The sequence below is a fragment of the Hoplias malabaricus genome, chromosome 3, assembly GCF_029633855.1.
Source record: "Hoplias malabaricus isolate fHopMal1 chromosome 3, fHopMal1.hap1, whole genome shotgun sequence".
Taxonomy (NCBI): Eukaryota; Metazoa; Chordata; class Actinopteri; order Characiformes; family Erythrinidae; genus Hoplias; species Hoplias malabaricus.
The window spans coordinates 35,018,560-35,043,133 of record NC_089802.1 but is presented as its reverse complement, the minus strand read 5'-3'; the positions used below and the strand labels follow the sequence as shown (position 1 = coordinate 35,043,133).

The 24,574-nt window shown below is 40.5% G+C and overlaps 1 protein-coding gene across 10 annotated transcripts in view; it reads right to left on the bottom strand.

Moving 5' to 3' along the window:
• pcdh15b (protocadherin-related 15b) overlaps nucleotides 1–24,574 on the bottom strand; it is a 323,490-nt gene that overhangs the window by 254,307 nt on the left and 44,609 nt on the right. For 8 of the 10 annotated variants that reach the window (XM_066663505.1, XM_066663496.1, XM_066663497.1 and 5 more), the window contains 2 exons: nucleotides 13,563–13,577; nucleotides 13,216–13,281 (listed from right to left, as the gene is read on the bottom strand). In XM_066663505.1, the coding sequence (XP_066519602.1) occupies nucleotides 13,216–13,281; nucleotides 13,563–13,577 (81 nt within the window). The remainder of the gene's footprint in view (nucleotides 1–13,215; nucleotides 13,282–13,562; nucleotides 13,578–24,574) is intronic. The other 2 variants (XM_066663499.1, XM_066663498.1) reach the window with 1 other exon arrangement.

The window sequence follows — 24,574 nt, the reverse complement described above, 5'->3', positions numbered from 1 at the left end:
CAAGGAGAACATGGAAACCACCCAGATGGGAGTGCTGAGAGGTGAATGTGCTAACCACCAAGCCACCGTACCACTCTAATTTTTCTTATTTGGATTAATTGGTTGTATTACTTGGTAGGTATTCAGGAAATTACTTTTACCTATTAAAGAGTATGTACATGATTGACACGATTGTGGGGAAACGCAATTCTACCTGGGCTGTTTTTGTTCAGGATCTCTGCATCTTAAGATGGAAGGTAATGTTTCAGAAGAAAACTGACTGAGTTTCTATTCACTCTTCGAATTGCAACAGAAACCCGAGTTGTAGTTTTGTAGCACTTTCGGTAATCCAGTTAGCTGTCTTCCGAATTTGAAGACATTTCCATCTTAAGAAATTCTGAGACAGCAAAAATAAATCAATATTACCCACCTATGGAGCAGAAATAGAGCAATATCCTCATCTCGGTTTGTGCTGCTGAATGTTTGGAGTTCTTTCTGTTGTCTAAAACAAAGCATTTTCTCTCCCATAAGCAGAGAGAAAGAAAGCCTAGCATAATGGACTCGGGACAGTAAACACATTAGACCAGTTTCCAGCACACAAAGAGACCGGAGATCTAGCAAATTGTGTGGAAACATCTTCTGAACTGTATAAAAAGTGTTATTTGATTGCAATCGTGAATGTAACCTTTAATGGTTTAGTCTCATAAGCAGAGATTGCATTTAAAATAATGCCTCAGTTAGGAGGGGTTTTTTTTTGGTTTGTTTTTTGGGCTAGCTGAGGGAGCAGTGTGTTTTAGTTCTGTGATTGATGTGTACCATTTTTTTCCCCCTTGAGTTAATTAACTTATTGGCACTCGAATCTGACTGAACTTGGGAGAAAATAAACCACCTTGCAGCACTGTATCTTCTTGGCCTGTGTCACTGCTCAGCTACACTGCAACAGACACCCCTGTTGTAAGGGGTCAATCAAGACAATGCTGATACTGTAGCTGCTTCCTCTAATTTCAGTCGCGTCGCGAATCTTTGTTCTCAAAGGGTGTCTTTTAATTAACCAGGTGTCGGCCCAAACGTCGCTAGTGTTCTTTGGGCTGGGGTGTCAGTTCAGCATTATGTCTCTAATTGAACACTTCGTGGAGGAGCAGGCCGTTTAATGAGATCTGGAGTGGAGCACAGACTGATGAAGATTAAATGAGATGCAAGAAGAGGCAGGAGGAAGCCTGGCAGTAAAGAGTGCAAGCTCTGCACCCCTCAGCCTGACACTCAGGGCACAGCTTGGGCCATCTTTTGAGAGTCCTCCAGAAGCTCCAGGGCCTCTCTAATCAGCTCAAGGCCTACACTCATCCTCTTCATTCCATCCCCACAAATCAATAACCCTTCTTAATGTCACCACTGATTGTCTTTCAGTCCGCAATGCCAATTATTCCTCAAGCTCCTCTCTTTATTGCCTTTGTCTTCTCCACTGTGAACTGTTCGAGGGGACATTTGTGTTGACCTGGCCTGCTTTTGCCGACCACCGAACCTCTTCTCCAGGTCATCTAGGGGGATACTTCATGATGGCCTGACAGTTAATCCATCCCCCAAACAGCATTGACCTCCATCTTTGAGTCAATCAGTGGTGGTTATTTCCTTCCGCACCTGACACAGGCTTAGTCCCGAAATGAGTGGAGAAGAGAAATGTAGCGCGAGGCTGATATAATAATCATTATGTCACGGTCCCTGGTGTTAAGAAGGTGGGGGAGTGGGTGTAGTGGGGTAGTAGAAAGAAATGAAGAAATGAGATTTGATCCCACAGACTTTTATGGGGTCCCATCTTCCGGTGACACTTTATGTGCCTTGCCCAATTGATACAGAATTGTTCCGTTTTTAATAAAACCTTTTCAGCACCATAACTCCAGTCATTTCCTGGGAAGCTGTGTGAATGAGAAGCACGACGGTCGAGACAAAATGGCAAAACTGCTGAGACAAGATAAGTACTAAGCAGAGGTTGGAGAAGCACTGAAATCCTATTACGGGTTATAGAATAGAGAGTGTAGAAAAACAAAATTCACATAATAAACCAAAGAGATCCTCCAAAATTCTAGTTAAGCCCATATAAGCGCTAAATGTAAAATTACACGTCTGTCTGAGCACTAGGTGTTACAATACATACTACTTCCAAAATAAATTTTAAAAAAGCCTTATATTACAGGCAGAAGAAAGAATAATAGCTTCAGAAGAGGCAGCAAGCCAGACATGATTTAAAGTGAGTATCTAATCAAGTGTTACTGAAAAAACAAAAAAAACAAAAATTGCAGCTGGTCAGTACTGATGTCCAGCCAATCTCAGACAAGCAAGTTGTTGCTGCATTACAAAACTACAAAATTACTTCATAGAATACAAATACAACTGGTACAAATGAAACACAAACCAATGCCAAGAATGGGTTTTGAGCAGGAGTTCAACTGAGATTTTGAAGGCGAGTTCACCCTGTTTTTTAAACATATATCTCCAAAATTGCAAATTTACAGGAGGGTGAATCTGTGTTCAAATGATCTAGTAAAATAAATGGAGATACATGGATTTCTTTGGCTAGCGATTATATGGAATTTAATGGAAATCTTACTTCATTAAAATACCATAAAATTTATTCTCCCTATAAAGTTAGCATTTTACCACTTTTCCCCCATCATTTTTATGACAGCAATAATAATCATGTTTGTCATAAAAAATATGCAAATGAGCCTAGTAGATCTGTTCATTACGTAAACAGACCTATATAGCTCTGTATTATCTATATTAGCTGAACTGCCTGTCCTGCACCAAAAGCTAGGAGGTCTTATTTGTACAGTGATCCCTGTGCTTCCGTGCAGAATTATCAGCTACAGCATAATTAGCCGTTTCTCTTCCAGACACAGCAAGAGTGCCTCCATAAGATATATTTGCTTTCCATCATACATCAAATGGAGGTGCAATGAACGGTGTACAAACTGATCCATGGCTAACTCACAAAACTGCCAAACAGCAATAAAACTGAGCAAAACTGAGTCAGCTTCATTGCCAGGGCACAACTCCTCATATCAACATCAACAAAATCGACATATAACATACATATAGGACACTCTGCCCAATTACAAAAGCTCATCCTGATTCATACAGGTATTTTGAAAATGAACAATAGCTGTAGTTTTGGATCAAGCAGGACGTGCACGTTTCCCTTTGAGACGCCAAAATATGAAAAACAGCACTGTGGATATTTATGTCAGAGAAGCACACATCTTTAAATGTATAGTTCGATACAAGTAATAATAAAAAAAAAATGTATTACCCAACCGTAAATCCAGCATGTCACGACTGGACAGAAGGCAGACACTTGCGGTTAACAATATAAAGAGTTTATTAACAACAATCCACAAGGCTTAACAAAAACAAGCACCGGTCGAATGCCATAAACAAAGAGTACCTCAGAGATAATCCAACAGAGTAATCGAAAAGCCAGGCAGAAGGGTCGTATACCGGAAACAAACAGTACATCAGAGATAATCCAAAAGAGTAGTCAAAAAGCCAGGCAGAGTTTATGAACCGGAGAGCAAACAAATCCAAAGGGGCAGGACAAAGATGAAAACCGAAAGACGAGCATAAGGTAGGTAACTGGAATTCAAGACAGACAGGTAAGTAGAGAACGCTTTGTATTCGGAGATAAATCACGCAATACTCGGCAAAGACTGGTGAGTGAGTGAAGCTTAAATAGAGAGAGAAACAGGTGTTCCTGATCAGAATTCTGGTGAGTGAGAACGGTGTGGTGTCATGTGATTGTCCCCCCCCCCCCCCCGAATGGCATAGGAGGCGGCCTGGAACGAGGACAACCACGACGACGACCACCAATCTGACAAGTAGTATCCGAGCTAGGGACATTGTCCTGTGCTGAGGTCTGAGATCGCCATTGACTTTTAGACATAGACATGGAACGGGATAGAGTCGGAGTGGAAAATGATCCTCTGGGACAACCCCTTGGACGGGGAGCGGGCTTCTCGGGATAGCGTGAGTGAAACGCTAACACAAGGCCCGGATCACAAACATTCTTAGCAGGTACCCAGGAATGTTCTTCGGGGCCATAAACCTCCCAGTCAATGAGATATTGTAGAACCCCTCCACATCTACGTGAATCCAGTATCTCACGCACAGCATAAATAGATGAATCTTCTTGTTCCATGGCCGTGAGTGGTACATCGTCTGGTAGTTCCTCGTTCAAGGGTCCGGACACTACAGGTTTGAGATGAGAGACGTGGAAAGAGTTATGGATACGATATTGAGCAGGAAGCTCCAACTTATAAGTAACATTGTTGACTTTGGCAGAAATACGGAAAGGTCCAATAAACTTGGGTTGGAGCTTCCTACTGCTCCCTTCAAACCTGATATCTTTCGTTGACAACCATACCCGATCTCCAATTTGGTAGGAGGGAGTAGAAGACCGGTGCTCATCTGCCTTCTCTTTATATCGAGACAGAATCTCGGAAATGTGTTGATGGGTTTCCTCCCAAACTTCCTCGCTGCATCGCATCCATTCATCCATGGCTGGTATTCCTGAGATAGCAGCAGTCCAAGGAGCTAACGGAGGTTGATAGCCTAGGACACACTGAAACGGAGTGAGCCCAGTGGTAGAATTAACCAGAGAATTTTGGGCAATTTCGGCCCATACCAGATACTGAGACCAGTCCTGAGGATACTTGTGACATTACGAGCGTAAGTATTTTCCCAGTTCTTGATTCATCCGCTCGCATTGTCCATTGCTCTGGGGCTTTCCAGACACGTGACGTGAATTGCGGACCTCGGTCTGATAAAATATCCTCTGGAACACCAAAATTACGGAAAATATGAGTATATATAGCCTTAGCCGTGTCGAAAGCAGTGGGTAGTGATGGGAACGGTATAAATTTCACCCCTCTAGAGAACCGATCAATTACTGTAAGCACAGTGGTATAACCCTCAGATATGGGCAGATCAGTGACAAAGTCCAGAGCTAAGTGAGACCAGGGACGTTCAGGAACTGGTAGGGGCATAAGTTTCCCTGCGGGAAGTGTCTTGGGGGTTTTTGACTGGAAACAGACAGAACATGATGCAATAAACTTATGTACATCAGCCCTAACAGATTCCCACCAATACCGAGCTAGGATGAGTTGAGTAGTGCGTGTCTCACCCGGGTGACCAGATGACAGGGAAGAATGCGCCCAAGTGATTAACTTGTCTCGGAGTGGGGCCTGTACATACTTTTTACCTTCTGGACATTCCTTAGGCATTTCTTTAGATTTATTTTCATTTTCAATTTGTTCATCGAGTTCCCATCTAATGACTGATACTGAGACAGATGACGGTAAGATGAAGTCACTTTCCCCCCTCTCCTTAAGGTCTCCCTGATATAAGCGGGACAGAGCATCAGCCTTAACGTTTTTGCTGCCTGGACGGAAAGTGATAGAAAAATGAAAGCGTGAAAAATGACCACCTGGCCTGACGAGAATTCATTCGCTTAGCAGTCCGAAGATATTCCAAATTTTTGTGATCAGTTATCACCAGAAAGGGGTGTAAAGAACCCTCCAGCCAATGTCTCCATTCTTCAAGGGCTAATTTTACTGCAAGCAGTTCTCTATCCCCAATACCATAGTTACGCTCAGCGGGAGACAGTTTATGAGAATAGAACGCGATTGGGTATAGCTTTGAGGAATCCCCTTTTCGCTGAGATAAGATAGCTCCTACCCCCGTTTCAGAAGCGTCTACCTCGACCACAAAGGGATACTCCGGATCCGGATGTTTGAGAATGAGGGCAGCAGAAAAGGCTCTTTTAAGACGCTCAAAAGCCAGTTGTGCTTGAGGAGACCAATATAATTGCTGAGAATGTCCTTTAAGTAAGGATGTAAGAGGTGCTGCGATGGAACTGAAGTTCCTAATGAATCTTCTGTAAAAATTGGCAAAACCTATAAAACGTTGTAGTTCCTTAATATTGTTCGGGACTGGCCAGTTAACAACAGCTTCAACTTTATGATCGTCCATGATTATACCAGACACACTTATGACATACCCTAGAAATGAAACCGTCTGTTGGTGAAATTCACACTTCTCTCCCTTGAAATAGAGGTTGTTCTCCCTGAGACGTTGAAGTACCTTACTGACATGTGTTAGGTGTGTGTTTAAATCAGGGGAATAAATCAAAATATCATCAATATAAGCGATCACAAACTGCCCTAACATATCTCGGAATATGTCATCAATAAAGGACTGGAAAACAGACGGGGCATTTGCAAGCCCATAACTCATCACCAGGTACTCAGTGTCCTTTAGTGGTGCTAAATGCCATTTTCCATTCATCCCCCTCCTTGATGCGGATAAGGTTATAGGCACTACAAAGATCTAACTTCGAAAAAATGGTAGCACCTCTTAGTTGCTCTAATGCTACAGGGATAAGAGGTAGCGGGTATGCATATTTTCTTCTTAACAAAAAAGAACCCAGAGGCTACCGGAGACTTAGATGGGCGAATAAACCCTTGATCTAAAGCTTCCTTAACATATTCTTCCATAACTCGTTCTTCCTCTAAATTAAGTGGGTAAATACGCGATTTGGGCAAAGAAGCTCCTTCTATAAGTTCAATGGCACAGTCATAAGTTCTATGTGGAGGTAATTTAGTGGCTTTGACCCTACTAAACACTTCTAAGTACTTAGAATACTCTGAGGGAATTTGTACATGTACAGGTGAATCAGGACTTTCTACAGATGTAGAATGGACAGATAGTTGACCCAGGGCTAAACAATGGGATTGACAATAAGTGGACCAAGACCTGATCTCGTGCGGATTCCGTGAAATAACTGGGTTGTGAGTCTCCAACCAGGGTAATCCTAAAATAATTTGAAAATCTGACTTAGGGAGCACCAGAAAAGAGATCCACTCATGATGTAAACAACTTGTTTGAAGCCGAACTGGAATAGTCTCTTGAGAGATGGGATCTCCTCCAATGGGAAGACCATCTAGGGCATGGACCAGGACTCGTCTGCACAAAGGTTCCGTCGGGATGTTTAACTTGGTGACGATGGACTGATGAAGGAAGATTCCTTCGGCCCCGGAGTCAATCAGGGCTGGAACAACAAGAGAATTTCCTTGGCAGTACACAGTGACTGGTATTAAAAAAGATCTTGAAATTAATCCCGTTGTGGGTACACTCACCGTATTGATATGTAAAGCCTTCCCTTGATGAGGTGTCTGTTTACTCTGTGGACATTTTAAACAATCCCGTCTGAAATGGTCAGAACCTCCGCAATACAAACACAATCCATTGTGCAGACGTCGTTGACGTTCCTCCTGAGACAGTCTCAAAACATCACACTGCATAGGCTCAGTTGAAGAGTTAGGACCAGGAACGAAACTCGAGTGCATCTTTTGTCTCTCTGAACCAGGAAAGGAACGACCCCTTGGGGTAAGGTGTCCCTGACCCGAGGTCTTGGGTCTTTTCTTTAAAAGTTGATCAAGACGAATGGACATGGAAATGAGTTGATCCAGAGATGTTCCTTCATCTCTACAGGCCAGTTCTGTAAGTATATCCGAGTTAAGACCGTTTCGAAAAACATTCATGAGCGCTGGTTCATTCCACCCACTTCCTGCAGCAATAGTTCTAAATTCCAGAGCATAAGCAGCTGCTGTGCGAGAGCCCTGTTTAAGGGTCAGAAGGATTTCCCCATTAGATTGACCCTCATTAGCATGATCAAACACCTCCCGAAACATAGTCAAAAACTCTGGGTATGTTTTATCCGTAATATTATTCCATACTGCAGTGGCCCATTCGAGTGCTTTACCCGTGAGACGTGACATCATAAAGGTTATTTTGGATTTTGGAACACACTTGGAGGTGTGTTCTCAAAAAATATCGAACACTGTAACAAAAATCTGTTATATTTGGCTGGATTACCCTCAAAAACTTCAGGCTTACTGACAGGATAATGCGAAGAGACATTAACAGGGACTGAAGGGGGCTCAGGGTTAAGACTACTATCAGAAAAGCAAGTTGTAAGTGCTTCAACGCTCTCAAATACCTGCAAAAGTTGTTGTTGCTGGTTTTGTTGTTGTTTAGCGAGAGATTCAATAGCTTGAGTCACACTAGCTAGCGTCTGCTGGTGTTGACCGAGCAGTTGGCCTTGACTGCTTAACGCCGTAATCACGGCTTCAGAACCCGCTGTCTGCATGTTAAGGCCGAGTATTCTGTCACGACTGGACAGAAGGCAGACACTTGCGGTTAACAGTATAAAGAGTTTATTAACAACAATCCACAAGGGGTTAACAAAAACAAGCACCGGTCGAATGCCATAAACAAACGAAAAGCCAGGCAGAAGGGTCGTATACCGGAAACAAACAGTACATCAGAGATAATCCAAAAGAGTAGTCGAAAAGCCAGGCAGAGTTCATGAACCGGAGAGCAAACAAATCCAAAGGGGCAGGACAAAGACGAAAACCGAAAGACGAGCATAAGGTAGGTAACTGGAATTCAAGACAGACAGGTAAGTAGAGAACGCTTTGTATTCGGAGATAAATCACGCAATACTCGGCAATGACTGGTGAGTGAGTGAAGCTTAAATAGAGAGAGAAACAGGTGTTCCTGATCAGAATTCTGGTGAGTGAGAATGGTGTGGTGTCATGTGATTGTCTTATGAATTCTGGGATCTGGAGTTCAGAGAGGCCTGCGTGACACAGCATTAAAAATTTAACGTAAAATACTACTCTCAAATGTACACATACCTCTAATAGATCTGTATTTGATTGTAAAGATGCCAATAGTGACACTGAATGTTTAAAGAACAGCAAAAATGTTATGGAGAGGTTTAACTAAAACTCAAATATCAGCCATCATCCCCACAGAGAATTTTTTTTACTACTGCAAGAAGTCTAAGTACCATGCCAGGTTGCATAAAGCACCTTAAGTGAAAATTTACCTTAAGATTTCCCTTAAACTTCCTTTAAAGTTAAGTGTGTTACAGAAAAAAAATATCTTAAGTAGTACCTAAGGGCTTTCTTAAGGGAAATCGTCATAACCTTAAATGTTCCCTTAAGTATTGAGTGTCCCTTAAGTAACCCCTTAAAAACTGTTAAGTGTTGCATAAAGTTCCTTAACTCTCAGTTCCCTTAGAATTATTTAAGGGATGCAAAACCTCACCTTAACACTCAGAAGATGGAGAATGTGGCTGCATTTTTTAAGGTTTTTGAAGATGATCGTGTACCTAGGAGAGTTTTTCTAGACAGAGAAAATCCTCTAGACCATCTGAGTGATGAAAAGTTATTAAGAGAGTACAGATTTAATTTATCTATTACTAATAATAATAATAACTATAGGGGGAAAGTTCATGAACGAACATTGAATTTGGCTTGTCATAAATTGCTAACATTGTTGGAATATTAGCTTCAATACTGTTTAATAGCTATGAGGGTACATTTGTAAAAGAATCAACGCAATACTACCTTTAAAATACCACCGGCTTAAAAAGACTGCCAATACATTTTGATCACCACCTTAATAAAACAGCCTTTGTTTCTTGCCACTTTTTTTGTTTTTATTTCCCTGCAATTACTATTGGATTGAATTTGCTCTTTAAATTTTCCTTTCTTTTATTGTATTCTTTCAAGGGAATATACTTTTACTCCCCAGTCCAGTTTGTTATTTGTTTCTTGTTTTCTCAATTATTTTCCATTTGGTTTTTTCAAAAATCTGCAAAGGCAACTCTCATACAACGGTGTTCAATATTTGTGTATTTGTTGATAAGTCGTTGTCATGGAAATATTGGAACTTTACTGCAACAAAACCTCAGTCACTGCAGTAAATCTGTTACTATTCTCCCTTAGTTAAGGGAAACGTCTGAGGGGTTTTATGCAACACACTTAAGTAACTCCCTTGGCTAAGGGAAAACCTTCATTTAAGGTTCATACGTAAGGGGAAAACCTAAGGTGTTTTGTGCAACCGGGCACAGGTCTTTAAACTCTCCGAAACAGTGAATCAACCCAATTAAAATCACCAGAAATTGCCTTACATTCTGTTATTTTCAGACTAGTGTTTATCAGCCACCACTGGCTAATGTGCCCATAATAACATGGCAAAATGACTGAGCATTTCAGATGCAAGCTATTTTGTCATTACCCCTTCATAATGAATTTAGTTTGAGCTAATGATTTTCAGGTGACCAACAGTACTTTTAACCAAAATGATTATACTCTATTTGAGTAGGTTGTCATTTTTATTTAACCACATAACTAACACAAAAGCAACAGCAATATTAGAGCTTATAATTTATTAATAATGACAGCTACACTTTTCATAGAGTACTGTGTCCAAGTCAGAGACCACCATACATTTATGTATTTATATATTATATATATACTCCTGTAAGGTGATGAGTTTAGTGGGTTCTCCCTGTGTTTGCACTGGTTTCTTTGGGGTGCTTTGGTTTCCTCCCACTTTGGTTGTGGATTGGACGTATGTCCCTAGGTGAGTGTGTGTGAGTGACTGGGTGAATGTGAGATGCCCTGTACACTGAGCATCCTGTACAACCCTAAACAGAATGAAGCAGTCCTACAAATATAAATAAATAAATAAACAAACAAACAAACAGTACTGTGCATAAGTCTTAGGCACCTAAGATAATTATGTATTTAAACTAATGCCTTCTCAGTAAGTGTGGTGTTTGTATAAAGTCATACATATAATTATATATATAAATATAATCGCAGTAGATGCAAAAAAGTATATAAACCAATAAGAAATAAGATAACATTTTTTCTATAATGTAGTAGGTGTGAGTGAGTTTGAAGAACAATGTTCTTGAATGCAATTATTCAAAATTCAGATTCAAGTACTGATGTCATTGATTCAGCTTCCTAATATCTGTCCATGCTTCTTGTAAGTACACCCAAAATTTAGTCTTAGAAGAAGTTTGAATTACACAAGAATGGAAGAATTAAGATGCTCAAATATTTGACATTGAACATAATGCTGGAGTGTAAATTTTAGTCAAACGTTTCTTGCTTTTTTCCAGATGCTATAACAAATAAATTGTACATAACGGCAGTTTGACTGGACATAAGAAAAATAAAAGTATGATTACTGGCCTTAGCACAGTACAATTAATGAGAGTTAACGTCTCAGTTCTTGTCAATTTGTGTTAAAATAAGAAGGCCTGAAATACAAATGTCTCCTCTGTCTTAAAGCTGAACTGAGCTGCAGAGAAGTATCTCCTATGATTGGCCAGGCAAACATTTAAGTGAATTTTCCCTGACTTCTGCATAAAAGCTTGAACCCAAAGTGTTACTGCTATACTGACAGTGAACGGAATGCTCACACAGCACTTTTTTCTGATGTTCGGATCTCAGAAGCGACTAAACCTTGACCAAAATGCCGAAAGGTGTGGAAAGAAATCAAACAGTAAATGTACACAGCAGTCCATATATCGTAGAGTACAGAGCATTAAAAAACACAGCTGTCAGCTCAAATGTAAAACCACTTTTTATACAACGTTTCTTCACGTAGCATTACTGAAGGCCAAACACTGCATGTAGTGAAAATATAAAATATTGAAGCCAATATGAACATATATCAGTAGCATTTCGATACCATCATGAATCCTTATTTGCTACAAATTTCAATATGCTGTAAAATGATTGTAAACTGGTTGCGATTTTCACCTCTGGGTTGAGGTAGGTACAGTTAAATAAAAGAAAGCAGGACACGTCATGAGCCTTACAAAATCACCAAACCTTTTTAGCTTCTCATTGGTGGCATAACAACTTTAGAATGCAGTGATGAGTTATGTATATTGATCTCAAGGTACATTCCAGTGCAATTTTTTTTATCTATTATTATTATTATATTTTTTTTATCTCATGTTCTCAGGTGAAGGGCGGCACGGTAGTTTCGCAGTCACACAGCTCCAGGGACCTGGAGGTTGTGGGTTCGATTCCCGCTCGGGGTGACTGTCTGTGAGGAGTGTGGTGTGTTCTCCCCGTGTCCGCGTGGGTTTCCTCCGGGTGCTCCGGTTTCCTCCCACAGTCCAAAAACACACGTTGGTAGGTGGATTGGCGACTCAAAAGTGTCCGTGTGTGTGATTGTGTGAGTGAGTGTGTCTGTGTTGCCCTGTGAAGGACTGGCGCCCCCTCCAGGGTGTATACCCGCCTTGCGCCCATTGATTCCAGGTAGGCTCTGGACCCACCCCGACCCTGAACTGGATAATCGCTTACAGATAATGAATGAATGTTCTCAGGTGGATAAAACTTGTACAGTACTGTGTGTCTGCCAGCAACTGGGAGCTACAAAGCCTCACCAGATAGGAAGCAAAGTAATAATACTAGGATAATTCAGTAGCTAATATTTAAAGTGATTTTTTGAAGAATGATACAATGGGAACTAATTTGGCTGGAACTACACTGTTTGCTCCAACAACAAACAAGACTAAAAGCAATGATGACCCTGCACATCTAACTTGAGACTTATACACAGTTTTTAGCATTAAATTCCTCCTCAGAGAACTTCTTTGGCTTTCATTTGTAGCTTAGCTAATACAAAAGGCCAGTGCTCCCATCAAACCTGTCTAAAAAATCTACCTCTGAAAATAGAGAGTGAGAGGGATAGAAAGAGAGAGAGAAAGAGCATATAAAGAAAAAGGTCTATTACATAAAGAGGCCCCTGACTTAGGAGGCGCACTGAACACCATCTGTGATGTGGCAGCCCAGCCCTGTGAGGCGCACCATGGGAAGTCTAAAAAAAAATCCAGTTAAATTACACATCCTCCACAACAGGAATCTGTATCATTAGGACACAACAACATCCATAAAAAAGGTGAATTACAGAAATCTTAACACATTTTTGTATGGATCTGAAAAGCACAAGCCACAAAGGGAAAGCCCCACAACTCACACCACCACCCCACTCCAAGCCGAAAATTTCAATTCTATTTTCCAACCATGATTGGAAAAAACAAAGGCCTTCTTTAGTGTATAGGCCCTCTCAGTAACACTCAATAACTACCAATAAGGCTGTGCAGAATATGGTATATATAAAAAATAATGATAAAGAAATAAATAAATAAAATATACCAAGTAATCTCTTACCTGTTTACAAATACGCTCCATTTTCACGTTAAAAATAATGACAGCCCATGTAATATTGAGCACTGTGACGTATTTGTGCAAGCAACCTGAGTGGTTTCTTTGTGTAACTCATGAATAGCAGATCAATACTTACCGTTAGGACTCTCCTCATCGATGGCTACTATGGTGGCTGGTGGACCAGTTCTGGAGAGCTTGCATTCTGAAAAGGAGAAAAAAAAATATATGGTGACCTTAAACAACATGCACAAAACTCTAAAGATATTTACAAACATTTCCATTGCAGTTAAGGGTAAGAATCAACATCATGTTGCTGTTTTCTAGCATGGTGGGCCAAGGTGCCCAAGATATTGTACCAAACGTATTTTCTCTGCACTCTGGAGGCCATACTGAGGAGGGCAGGTAAAGGCTGATAAAGTGCTATGCTTTGTACAGAAAAAGAAATGCAAAAGAAAAAGAGAAGAAAATAGATTGCAGACTTACCCTCATACTGCCAGTCTGCAGTCAGAAAGTGTCATAAACAGAGAGAAAGAGAATGTGAGAATAACAAACAGGAAAAGACAACATATATTTAAAAATCATTGCACTTTAATGTAGATGAATGAATGCATCGGCTATACACAGACATACTATGGCTTCATTCGCATTCGGAAGCCCTGAACTCCTCCCAAAAACATCTAATTCACTTCCCCGTTTCAGACTTTACAGGCTTGGTCCGTACTAGCAAAATGGCTGATGTTCAAAAAAAAATATATATATATACTGGATTGGATCTCAGAGGGAAATAAAGAATCCGATCTGTTCTGCTAAAGCTGAGTTTGAAACAGTAAAGTGCTTAGAGGCAAGAAACATTTTGCAATAAAATAAATGGATGAAAAACAATTAAGGCTTACAAATAAGTTTTAAAGCATTTTGGCTTAATACATTATTGTAATTCAAAATGAAAACATTCTCAAGATCTTTTGTCAATTAGTGGTTTGAAAAAAATCAAGCGATGAAAAATGTATTCATTATGTGCATCGATTGGTTCGGTTCTTAGAATAACATTGTATTAGCGTTGGGCGGTATAACAATATTACTGTATACCACGGTAAATGAGGGCGGTATTTATGACGTGTGGTGTGTCCAATTTCTGGTTTGTGTCTTTAAAAGTCAGCTAAAATTCATGTTCATGTGCATTTAAGAGAGCCACAGGAAGGGGGCGCTGTGGGAGCTCAATAACTGCTGATGTCACGGTCTGAAAATGGGTGAAGAAAAGCACAAGCCCAGTAGCCCACTGCTGTTGTAAATTTAGCGCTGAGTTTAGGTTAAAAGTGAGAGGAAGAAAGTTGTGAACAGGCAAAATTCTCAGAAAATCCTTCACTCAACTTTGTGCTCACAGGTATTTATCCTCTAAATATGTGTGGTTTGAGCCTCAGTTTGCTGAAAAGTCTGCTCCAGTGCCTGTTAGTGCCAGCTGTGCTTCTACACAGTGTACACCGTCTTATTTCGCTTATTTTGGAACTTAAGTGTTCCTTCAGCACCAGTTGCTGAAATTTGCTGTCTCTCAGAAATGAGTATTTATCGTCAACACGTGTGTCACTGTGCACTGTTGGGCTGTGTTTATCTAAAAAAAACTGACCTAATCCTCATTGGCTCCAAATTCTTCCACCTTTGCAACATTGCTAAAATCCATCCTTCTCTTTCCCAGTCTGCTGCTGAACGCCTTATCCACACGTTCACCTTCAGCCTCTTGACTATTGTAACTCTCTTCTTTCTGGCATTAGCTCCTCACTACTACATAAACTCCAAATGGTCCAGAACTCTGCTGCCTGTCTCCTCACCCACACCCGGTCCCACCACCACATCAACCCAGTTCTCCACAACCTCCACTGGCTTCCTTTTAAATATCATATTCAGTTCAAAATCCTCCTTCTCACCTACAAAGCTCTCAATAACCAAGCTCCCTCTTATTTATCGGACATTCTTCAACCATACACACCTAATCGAATTCTCCGATCTTCCTCAGCAGACTTTGTGCTCAAAGATACAAAGCTTGGCGCAGCCTGACAGAGCCCCCCCCACAAATATTGTAATACAATACTAAGTTACACAAAAACACTTTAAAATGTATTTGTACACTTTAAAAGTAAAAAAAATACATCTAATATGCATATTATTAATAATTTTATTAAAGAAGTTCATCTTAACTGATAACATTTTGCAAAGTGGAATTAGATTGATATTCGATAACAGCACGAGCAATATTAGCCCTACTGATACTAATATAGCACATTGGCATATGTATTAGCCTCATACCCAGCCAGACTGATAAAGAGACAGATAAAGTGATAACCAGAAAATAATTTCACTTAAGCTTGGCTGAGTTTCAACATAAGCGTCAATATACTTCGTCTCTCTTCGTCAGCAGAGTGATTTATGCATCTGTTAGCGTTACCAGAAAAGTGGAGCTTTTGCCTAAAACCCCTCGTCTTTTTCTGTGTGTTTAGTGCAGACGCTGCAGGAGCTGGGATTTACAGTTGAGTGCAATGAGACAGCGCTACACAGTGCAGCGCAAGTCCTTGAGTGAATGATTTGATTAACATGCTCCTTCATGGCTGGCAGCGGGAGATATATGGCTGCAGTGGCTGCATTTGTTACCAGCAGAGGAATTCGGTTTGAGGCTGTTCTTTCTCCTCCACTGCTCCTCTTACTAAGCTCCAGCCCCAAAAAATTAATGGCTAGTTATGAGGAGAGGGAGAAAGTGAGAGAGCAGCATGTAAATCACACTAAAACAACACTGTGAAATTCTACAGCAGCACACATCAGCCATTACGAAGAAAACAACTTGGGCCAAAAACGTATAATAGCATAATAAAAGCGTCTTCAAGGGAACAAACATGTGCGAAATAACCTTTTCTACTCTACAAGGCCAAAAGTATATGGTAGTTATTGAATTTATGACTTCTAGGCACATCCACTTCTAACAGGTATATAAAATCAAATTGCTATATAGTCATGCAGTCTGCTTTGGACTGTACTGTAGAGAGCAGCATCCAAAATTTGGCAAAATTTTATGTGCGTTTACACCCACTGCACTTATGACATAGATTCTCAGTAGACGTAGATGATCAGTTGTGTCATCAAAAGTAGGAAGCAGGCCAGATTTCAGAGGATTTGTGCATTGTATAGGATCATTTTTACAGCTGTTTCTATCAAAAACACACTTTATGAAAAAATGTTTCTCGTACGGAACTTGTTCTTAATGCTTTGACAGGAATTGTGTTGTGTAGAGATGATGCGACTCCATTGAAAGCCCCAGGTCAGGCTCAGTCCAAGGGTCCAGCCCGTGCTGTGCTGTGTGCACAAGCCAAAGCATCACAGCTTATTCAAAAACTTTTTTCCAATGCTCTTTTTCACATTTAGGGATTGTTTAGCTTTTCCACCTGGTCCAAGATATCTTTTTGTGATATCTGGGTGATTTTGGGGATTAACCATCCAGGTGTTTTTCTGTTTGTTTTTTTCCACAATTCACAAAGACATGGTGAATGAAAAACCCTCTACAGTCATAGGATGTCACTCTTTCCACAACTCAGTTCATAAAAATGTGCCTCGCAAGATCTGCTCAAATCAACTTAGGGTTGTTTTGTAATCGACAATTAAACACATTAAACATCTCAGCCACCAAAAGGTAAACCACTGAAAATTGCAGGAGTGTGCTGAAGATTGCAGCTCATAAAAATGGCCACCACTCACTACAGTAGAGTTCTGAATAGCCTCTGGAAGCAACATCAACACAACAGTGTTTCGGGAGCTTCGTAAAACGGGGGTCCAAGCCCGAGCAGATAAAGACAAGCAATGTGCGTGTGCACATCAGTAGAATAGGTGTAAAGCCCACCACCACTGGATTCTGAAACAGTGGAAATGTGCTCTGTGACTGATGATTCATGCATCACTGTCAGATTTATGGATGAACCTGGCATGACTGTGGCCGTGTGCACAAAGCACAGCTCGTAATGGCATGGTTTGATGAGTCTGGTGGGGGGGGACCTATCCCGGCATGCACAAAATGTTATTGTTCACATGGTAAGCAGTGCAAACCGAGTTACTCATGAGTATTAAGAGTGAGGAATGGATGCCTGGACATGTCTGTGGCTCTAGTGGTACTTTTCCAACTCAGCTCTACTTGATTTTTTGTTCATGGTATTGGTTGGTTTTCCACAACAACCCACACCCCCACCTATCCCTCAACCTCACCCAAAATGTAGCCAGCGACATCCCAAAGCATGTCTAATGGAATTGTTTCCATTGTTTACTCATTGTGTATTCATGTGTTCTTTTTGTTTCTTGGGACCGAACATGGCTTAGCTGCACCTCAGTTCAGACAGATCAGTATATCGTTCGCAAACCTAATTTGGAAAACCAGAAAAGTTTGTTCCCAGCTGGAACTAAAAACATAGTAGGTCCTTCAGCACAAACCCTGACGATGACTGTGGGCATGTCAAGATAAAAGGGTTCCAGAAAGATCACAGAGCCTCAAACAAATCAGCGTGTTACATCGTCCTTAGCGGTGTTCAGGAAAATGATGCATCTGTGTGTCTTTAAGGGCTGTGTTCAGTGCCACTTGAGGACCGTTAGAACTGCTCTCACAGTTCACAATCTCAGCAGGACAAATGTATCACAAACCCCTACCCCTCATTGATGACGTATCATCAGTTCCCATCTATACCGGTGGAAACATGGGGCTGCTCAGTGGAGAGCAACAAGTTTCCAAGAATCTGGAACAGGATCAGTTCAAGTACCAGAGTTATTTTTGGTATAAAAAGAGGTATATAGATGTTGATATGATATATAGTAGTTTATTTCATCAGCTACCAATCCAATAATCATTTGAACCTCTTCAAAACACCATGGCCTTATTTACAACTGCCATTGTGAGTTAGAAAATAACAAATATGATCACTACAGTAGCTTGGAAATTTTATAAATGGCTAGAAATGCTGGATCTCTGTCAGGCTTTCTGACCAACCAGTGCTTTAAAAGGTTTATATGTCATGTTAAAACCACATTCACTTGAAACCATGAATGAGCAGGGACTAAAAACGTACTTGGTTCCAGGTACCATGTATGAGAAAATACATTTGCATTACCACACATTTTAAAAAGATCATTATACTCATAAATTCTCATACTTTTTGTTTCACTATATATTTCCCACCTCAGACAAGCAAAATATTAGAAAATTAGATGAACTTCTAATGTCATACTACAGAATGTTCACTCTTCCATAACTGGAAATTCCCAGGAGATGTATCCCTCCACACTGTGTATGTCTCAGAAACCTCTCTCTGGTCTGTTGCTCATGAATTAGAGATTAAGAGCATGTGTGTCGTCTTACATGATATCGAACGCTCGGACACACTAAACCCAAGCAGGTCAGAGCTCTTAGCAACTGGCCCACTGTTCACAAGGCTTTTTTTCAAAGGGACTCCAAACAGCCTGCAACACTTCTATCAAAGATTTATAGCATGATGTCCTTCCATCCTGTTATATTGTGCAACACGACGAATGACCGATGACAGGATCATCCAAACCGGAATGAATCAAAGTCTGTTTAAGCATGCACAGGTTTCAACACGGTGTGAAATTTTAAGCACCACAAAATAGTGGTCGGTATATTAATTCTTGACTAAGGTTTGTTCAAGGTCTGGGACTGCTGTCTTTAACTCACGAGTAACTTCAAAGTTGGAAAATCGACATCTCTTTCCAGATTAGGGTTAGGAATATTTCTGGAAGAGAAAATCAGAACACAAGTACACACTGTGGCGAGAGTGGGTTCCACTTTTTCCCTTGTCATTTATTTATTTCTATAATTGCATAAAAGACAATGTAAAATATAACCGCGTTAAGTTTTCTTCCTGTGTCCATGTGGGTTTCCTCCCAATGTCCAAAAACACACAGTAGGTGGATTGGCGACTCAATAGTGTCCATAGGTGTGAATGTCTGAGTGTGTGTCACATTGCGTAGGACTGGGGCTCCCACCAGGATGTGTTCCTGCCTTGCGTCCAGTGATTCCGGGTGGGCTCCGGACACACCACAACCCTAAACTGGATAAGCTCTTACACATAATGAATGAATAAATGAATAACTGCTTAAATATAATTTTTATAGATTTACTGCATTATTGAACTATTTTAAAAATGTTTTACTTTGATACATTCACAGGGAAATTGAATGTTAGTCATATTTATCATCAAAAATTCTTTCCTTACATTTAGTATAGATGCTCATTTTGACAAATGTATTATGTAAGGGGTTCCCTGAAACAAACAATGGTCAAGTGCTTGTGTAACAGAATACCCAGGAATACCCAAGACATGGATATGACGTGTCTGGAAGAGGTGTAACAATGCGCTCTGCTCATGATTTGATTTGATTCAACATTCTGGATTCATGATTTGATTTTCTCACAATTTCTAAAACAAAATATGAATGACAAAAAAAATGGAAATTTTACTACTGTAGCATATAAACATTCCTTTAATTTCTGAAACACTGCAAAATACTGTATATATTTCTTAGTCTTTTATAGTCCCCTGTTACTAAATGAAAAATCTTCAAACAGGCTGAAACTAAATATATGTTCAGGCTGTTTTGATAGAAACCCAAGTAACAAGGCACGTCTCAGTCAGCTTTTCAGGAAAGTGCTAAAACAAAATGTTGCCACACCTCTGATTAAAAACACGATGGGGCATCCTTAATCTCCCTTCCACCATTTCCACTGCAGAATGGAAGCAGCTGCAGTGCTAACGAAGGCAGGAATATGCTGTGACGTGCTATTGTTTATTAGCAATATTAAAACCATGGCCTGTTTTATAGAACACCAGCCATGAAACAGACACTAAAAAGGAACCTGTCAAATTACACTTGTACAAACACTGTAGTTCCAACTGAAGCATGAGCAAAAACTGCTATTTTACTCACAAGCAATACATTAAGCATCAGTCTTTTAATGGACTTATGACAATAAAGTATGTAAGTAGCAGGGACGGGTTCAATATAGGAACCGCTTTGGTGCCATATAGAAGCCTTCTGTAAAAGGTGCTATATAGAACCATTGCAAAGAGCCCTTTAATCATGCAAAAGGTTCTTCATGGTTCTATATAAAACAATTTTCTTTAATAAATAACCCTCGAAGAAGAACCATTATATCTAAGTGTGTTTTGTAATGAACGCACTGAAGGTCAGGGGTTACTAGTGGCACAACCTTGTAGCAGTTGACTTTGTAACTGGGTGGCCTGAGTTGGAATCCAGCTTTCAGCCCAAACTATCAAATGTTAAGCATTTTACAAGTGTGACAATATTAGAAGAGGTTCAAGTTAATGAAAAACAGGTGCTGCGACTGAAGCTGCTTTGTTTGGCACCCTGAAATCTCCACCACAGCTATACTTATTATTGTTGTTGTTGTATTCCTGCAGTATCCTTACATAATAACACCATTTGAAAAGTTCCTAGCCAAAGAAAAGTCATTGTTTGGAATCCAGTAGCTCTGCACATCTGCACAGACTTTCATACACACCAGGCCAGTGTCTAAGTCCATCTTCATGATCTTTGCTAATGAATGTTTGGACCAGAGCCACACTCATCAATAAGCAAACACATAACCTATGCCCTGATCTCAGTTCAGCCTTGCCACTGAAGCATGATCGTTACACTGTCAGTGTCTCCCCAGCGAGGGTCATCAATGGACATCTATTAATGACCGCTTGTCTTAGAAGCACATATATGGCTCAGCTTGGAATAGTTTTCTGGGAGACTGGCTGGCTGCCTGGGGGATTGGGCTGTAGTTTCATTTGAATAATTTATTGCAGATTTATTTTGAGAAAGCATTTAAAAGTCGTTTTTGGAAAAAAATAAATAAATAAATTCTGTGAGTTGTAACGGCTCGGAAAATCAAGCCAAAGAGCTTCGGCGAGATTTAACGAGGCCTCAAAGATGCATCTTGCCCCTTAAATATCGTAATTGCCTTGAAAGCATATGTTTCCCAATTACCTTCTCCAGCATAAAACACTGCATAGGCATACACGAAGCAAACAGATGTAAAGACTGAGAGCACCTTTAAAAAGCATCAGCACACTTGATGGATCTTGATCTTAAGAAGGCGTCGATGTGCATCGGGTCAGGTGCTGAATCACACCTGCATCTCACCTTATCCAACTGATCATTATTTTTATCTTGAAACCCACAATTTGCCCCCTCTTTGTGTGTAACCATATCAATCACTTAAAAAAACCTGTCAGAAGACCAATATCAAAGACCTCCAAGAGCACCATATGATTTAATTACATCTGGCCCAATTACGCTTCTGCTCTCTTTAGTGAAGAAAAAAAATGTTTCTGTGAAGTGGATGGAATGTGAATACCTCAATAAACATCATAAGGAAGATGAATGGGGTATGTATAGACACATATATTCAGAGTTCATTTCGTGGAAATCCAATGCTATGTGACATGATACAGCAAGCAGTAATTGAATATATTTAGCTGATTTTAATGCTTCAATCTGAGATGCTCGAGTTGTTTCATGCATGTCTGAGGCAAGTAAGATGTCACTGCTGTCTGAGTCATTTTGCAGTCAAAGTGTCTCTAAAAGCAGTAAAAACTATAAGATATTGCAAACAAAAATGCTGCTCTTTTTTTCCTTTTATGCTCCATTCGTTGGCACTTGTGCACCATTTATTCAATTTTTCATCACTTCTCTGCTTTTCATTTTATTTCATTTTCTTTGAATGCCTTGTTTTTGTTTTGAGCTTCATTTTAGACCGTTTTGATACGGGGGCATGGCAACACGGGCGAGGCGTGACCTGAGAATATGGCGTTTTACTGGCGGCCAAAGTTTGTGAAACACTGACTCATCCAACATATCTTCTGTTAGTGAGATTCTCTGCCACTTTGCTGAATGAAATTTAATGCTGTATTTCTCCACATTCCCATAGTAAAAGACAAGAATATCACAACATGAGTGGCTAGATAGAGAGAGCTACAATAGGTCCCAAGATCAACAGTCACTGTAAATAGTAGCAGTTTTAGCGGCCAGTAGCTGGCAATGGACCACTTTCGACACAGCAGCATAGTCAGTGGATATTGAGGATATGCTCCCCCGGCCAATACCAAGTACAGCGCCTTAAAAAACGTCTCACAGCAGAGCACCAGAATGGGGATGGGCTCCTTGACCGAATCAGCAGCAGCAGCCTGTGCTGGTGTTAGCAAACACTCCTTCAGTCAACAGGGACAGCCAGCAGCAGCCACAGCAGGGTTCTTGGTCTGCAGTCCTAGTGGACAGAACAGCAAAGACAGGCATGCAGCTGCTGAACTTAAGCAATGGAAACAGCTCCTCTGGTCTTGTTCTGCCATTAGCATTGGAGATAACAAAGAGCTAACTTTCGGGCAGCAACGGAGAAACAGGTACCCCAAGTCAGATCTTACGGGAGAAAAATCCATGGCATACAGATACCTTCACAGACATCCCTAGATTAAACAAGATAATTGAACAAACAAACAAAACACAAGTGAAACACGGGCAGAAGCGACAGTCACCTGACGGATGCCAACGTGCTCTAACACAGCACTGACTGTAAAACCATTCGTGCTTGCTCCCTTTCACCTTGCTCTCCAATGCTCCAGACCCCCACAGGACCATGACAGACTAGGTATTATTTGGGTGGCGGATCATTCTCAGTGCTGCAGTGACAGTAACGTGGTGGTGTTGTGTTAGTGTGAGTTGTGCTAACCCTCAGTGTCACTGCTGCACTGGCAACAGTCCATCAATTAACACAAACTGTGCAGCAACAGATGAGCTACTGTCTCTGACTGTACATCTACAAAGTGGACACACGACGTAGGTGTGGACACAAGTGTATAAAAAAATCCCCAGCAGCACAGCTGTGTCTGATCCACTCGTACCAGTGCAACACACACCACCACCACGTCAGAGTGCCTGAAGCACTGAGAATGATCTACCACCCAGACCTGTTCCTGCGGGGTCCTCACTCTTGAAGAACAAGGTGAAAGGGAGCAAACAATGTATAAAGAACACTACATGGACTATAGTCGGCAATTGTAGAACTACAATGTGCTCCTGTCTGATTTGTGGAACTGAGAGAATGAAACAAGGATGTTATCATAATATTATGGTTGATCGATATTTAAGGTAAGGAGGGTAAGGAGATGGAAAATAACTGTATTGGAATGAAGGCTAAGCGCCTAGTGTAAACTAAACAGATCCAGGTGCGTTTTCAGATGTCTTATGAAGTTTGATGTGGTCAATATTTGTTTCCCCATATTCATTGTATGATGCCACCCTTCTCTTGTATCCCAAGATTTGAACTCACTACAGATGGAGACTGCCACGGTGCTTCCGCTAAAGCCATGCTACACTGCTCTGTTCACCGATATCATGCTCAAAGACAGTGTAGCATCAAAAGGGGCTGTATCCCAAATAAATAAAATAAAGTGAATACAGTGAATGACACGAGAGAGACTCAATCTCATGAGAAAGACTAATTTTTATGTGCTATTTTTGACAAATACAAGTCATTAGTGATGAGTTACAAGTCAAGTAAGAAGTCTGTTTGTATGTCCCTAACTCGAGTGCCCATCTCTGCATGAAATGTAAATGACACATTGTCTTCTCAAGGAAAGCCTTGGTTCTGTTGCCCCTTGTCAAAACTGGGTTTTTAAAAAAGTGCAAAGAAAAACAAATAGCGCAAAAGAATAAACGTGTCTAACAGCAGAGAAAGAAATAACATAAGTACAAACACGTGGAGTGCAGAGGGGGAAAAAAAGAGTAGGGTAAATGAAAAAAGAAAACATTTTGGTTTATAGTATCTTTGTAATCTGACTCACAGTGAATCCAAATCAAACCCAAATTGATTCTCCAGAAACAAGCCAAATACTGAGTCACTGTAGTGCTGTCCAAGTTGGTTCTGAAGGAACTGGGGCACAAATCCAATGTCATGACTCACATCAATGTGAGGTAATAGATAACACAGGTAAATAGTCAGGGGTCAAGTTCATGTTTGAGTTACAAGTCGTTGTATTTCAATTCCAAGTCAAGTCAGCAATCATTGTAGTGCAAGTCTGATTTGAGTCAGAAGTCACTGTAGTGAGAGTAAATTTATTGTAGTGCAAAGCAAGTAGAGCCACTAGTCATTGTATTTCATTGCCCCTTGCCCCTACCACTTTGGGTAGGATGTCTTAATTCTTGTTGGGATAGAAAGATGGGGTTCATTGTTAGAGCTACAAGGCTTGATTACTTCAAACCTTTCTCAGAATTCCTTATGAATCACCAGCAGGATGACTGCACATGCGACCAAAGAAATCTAACAATGTCCATAGTTTCTCTGTTAATAACTAGGATAACAATTCTGTTATCTAATTTTAATGTAGGGTTAATGTTTCTCTGAAACATAAACTATCACTAGATGTCTCAATAGTTAGCTAGTTAATTTCCAGTTC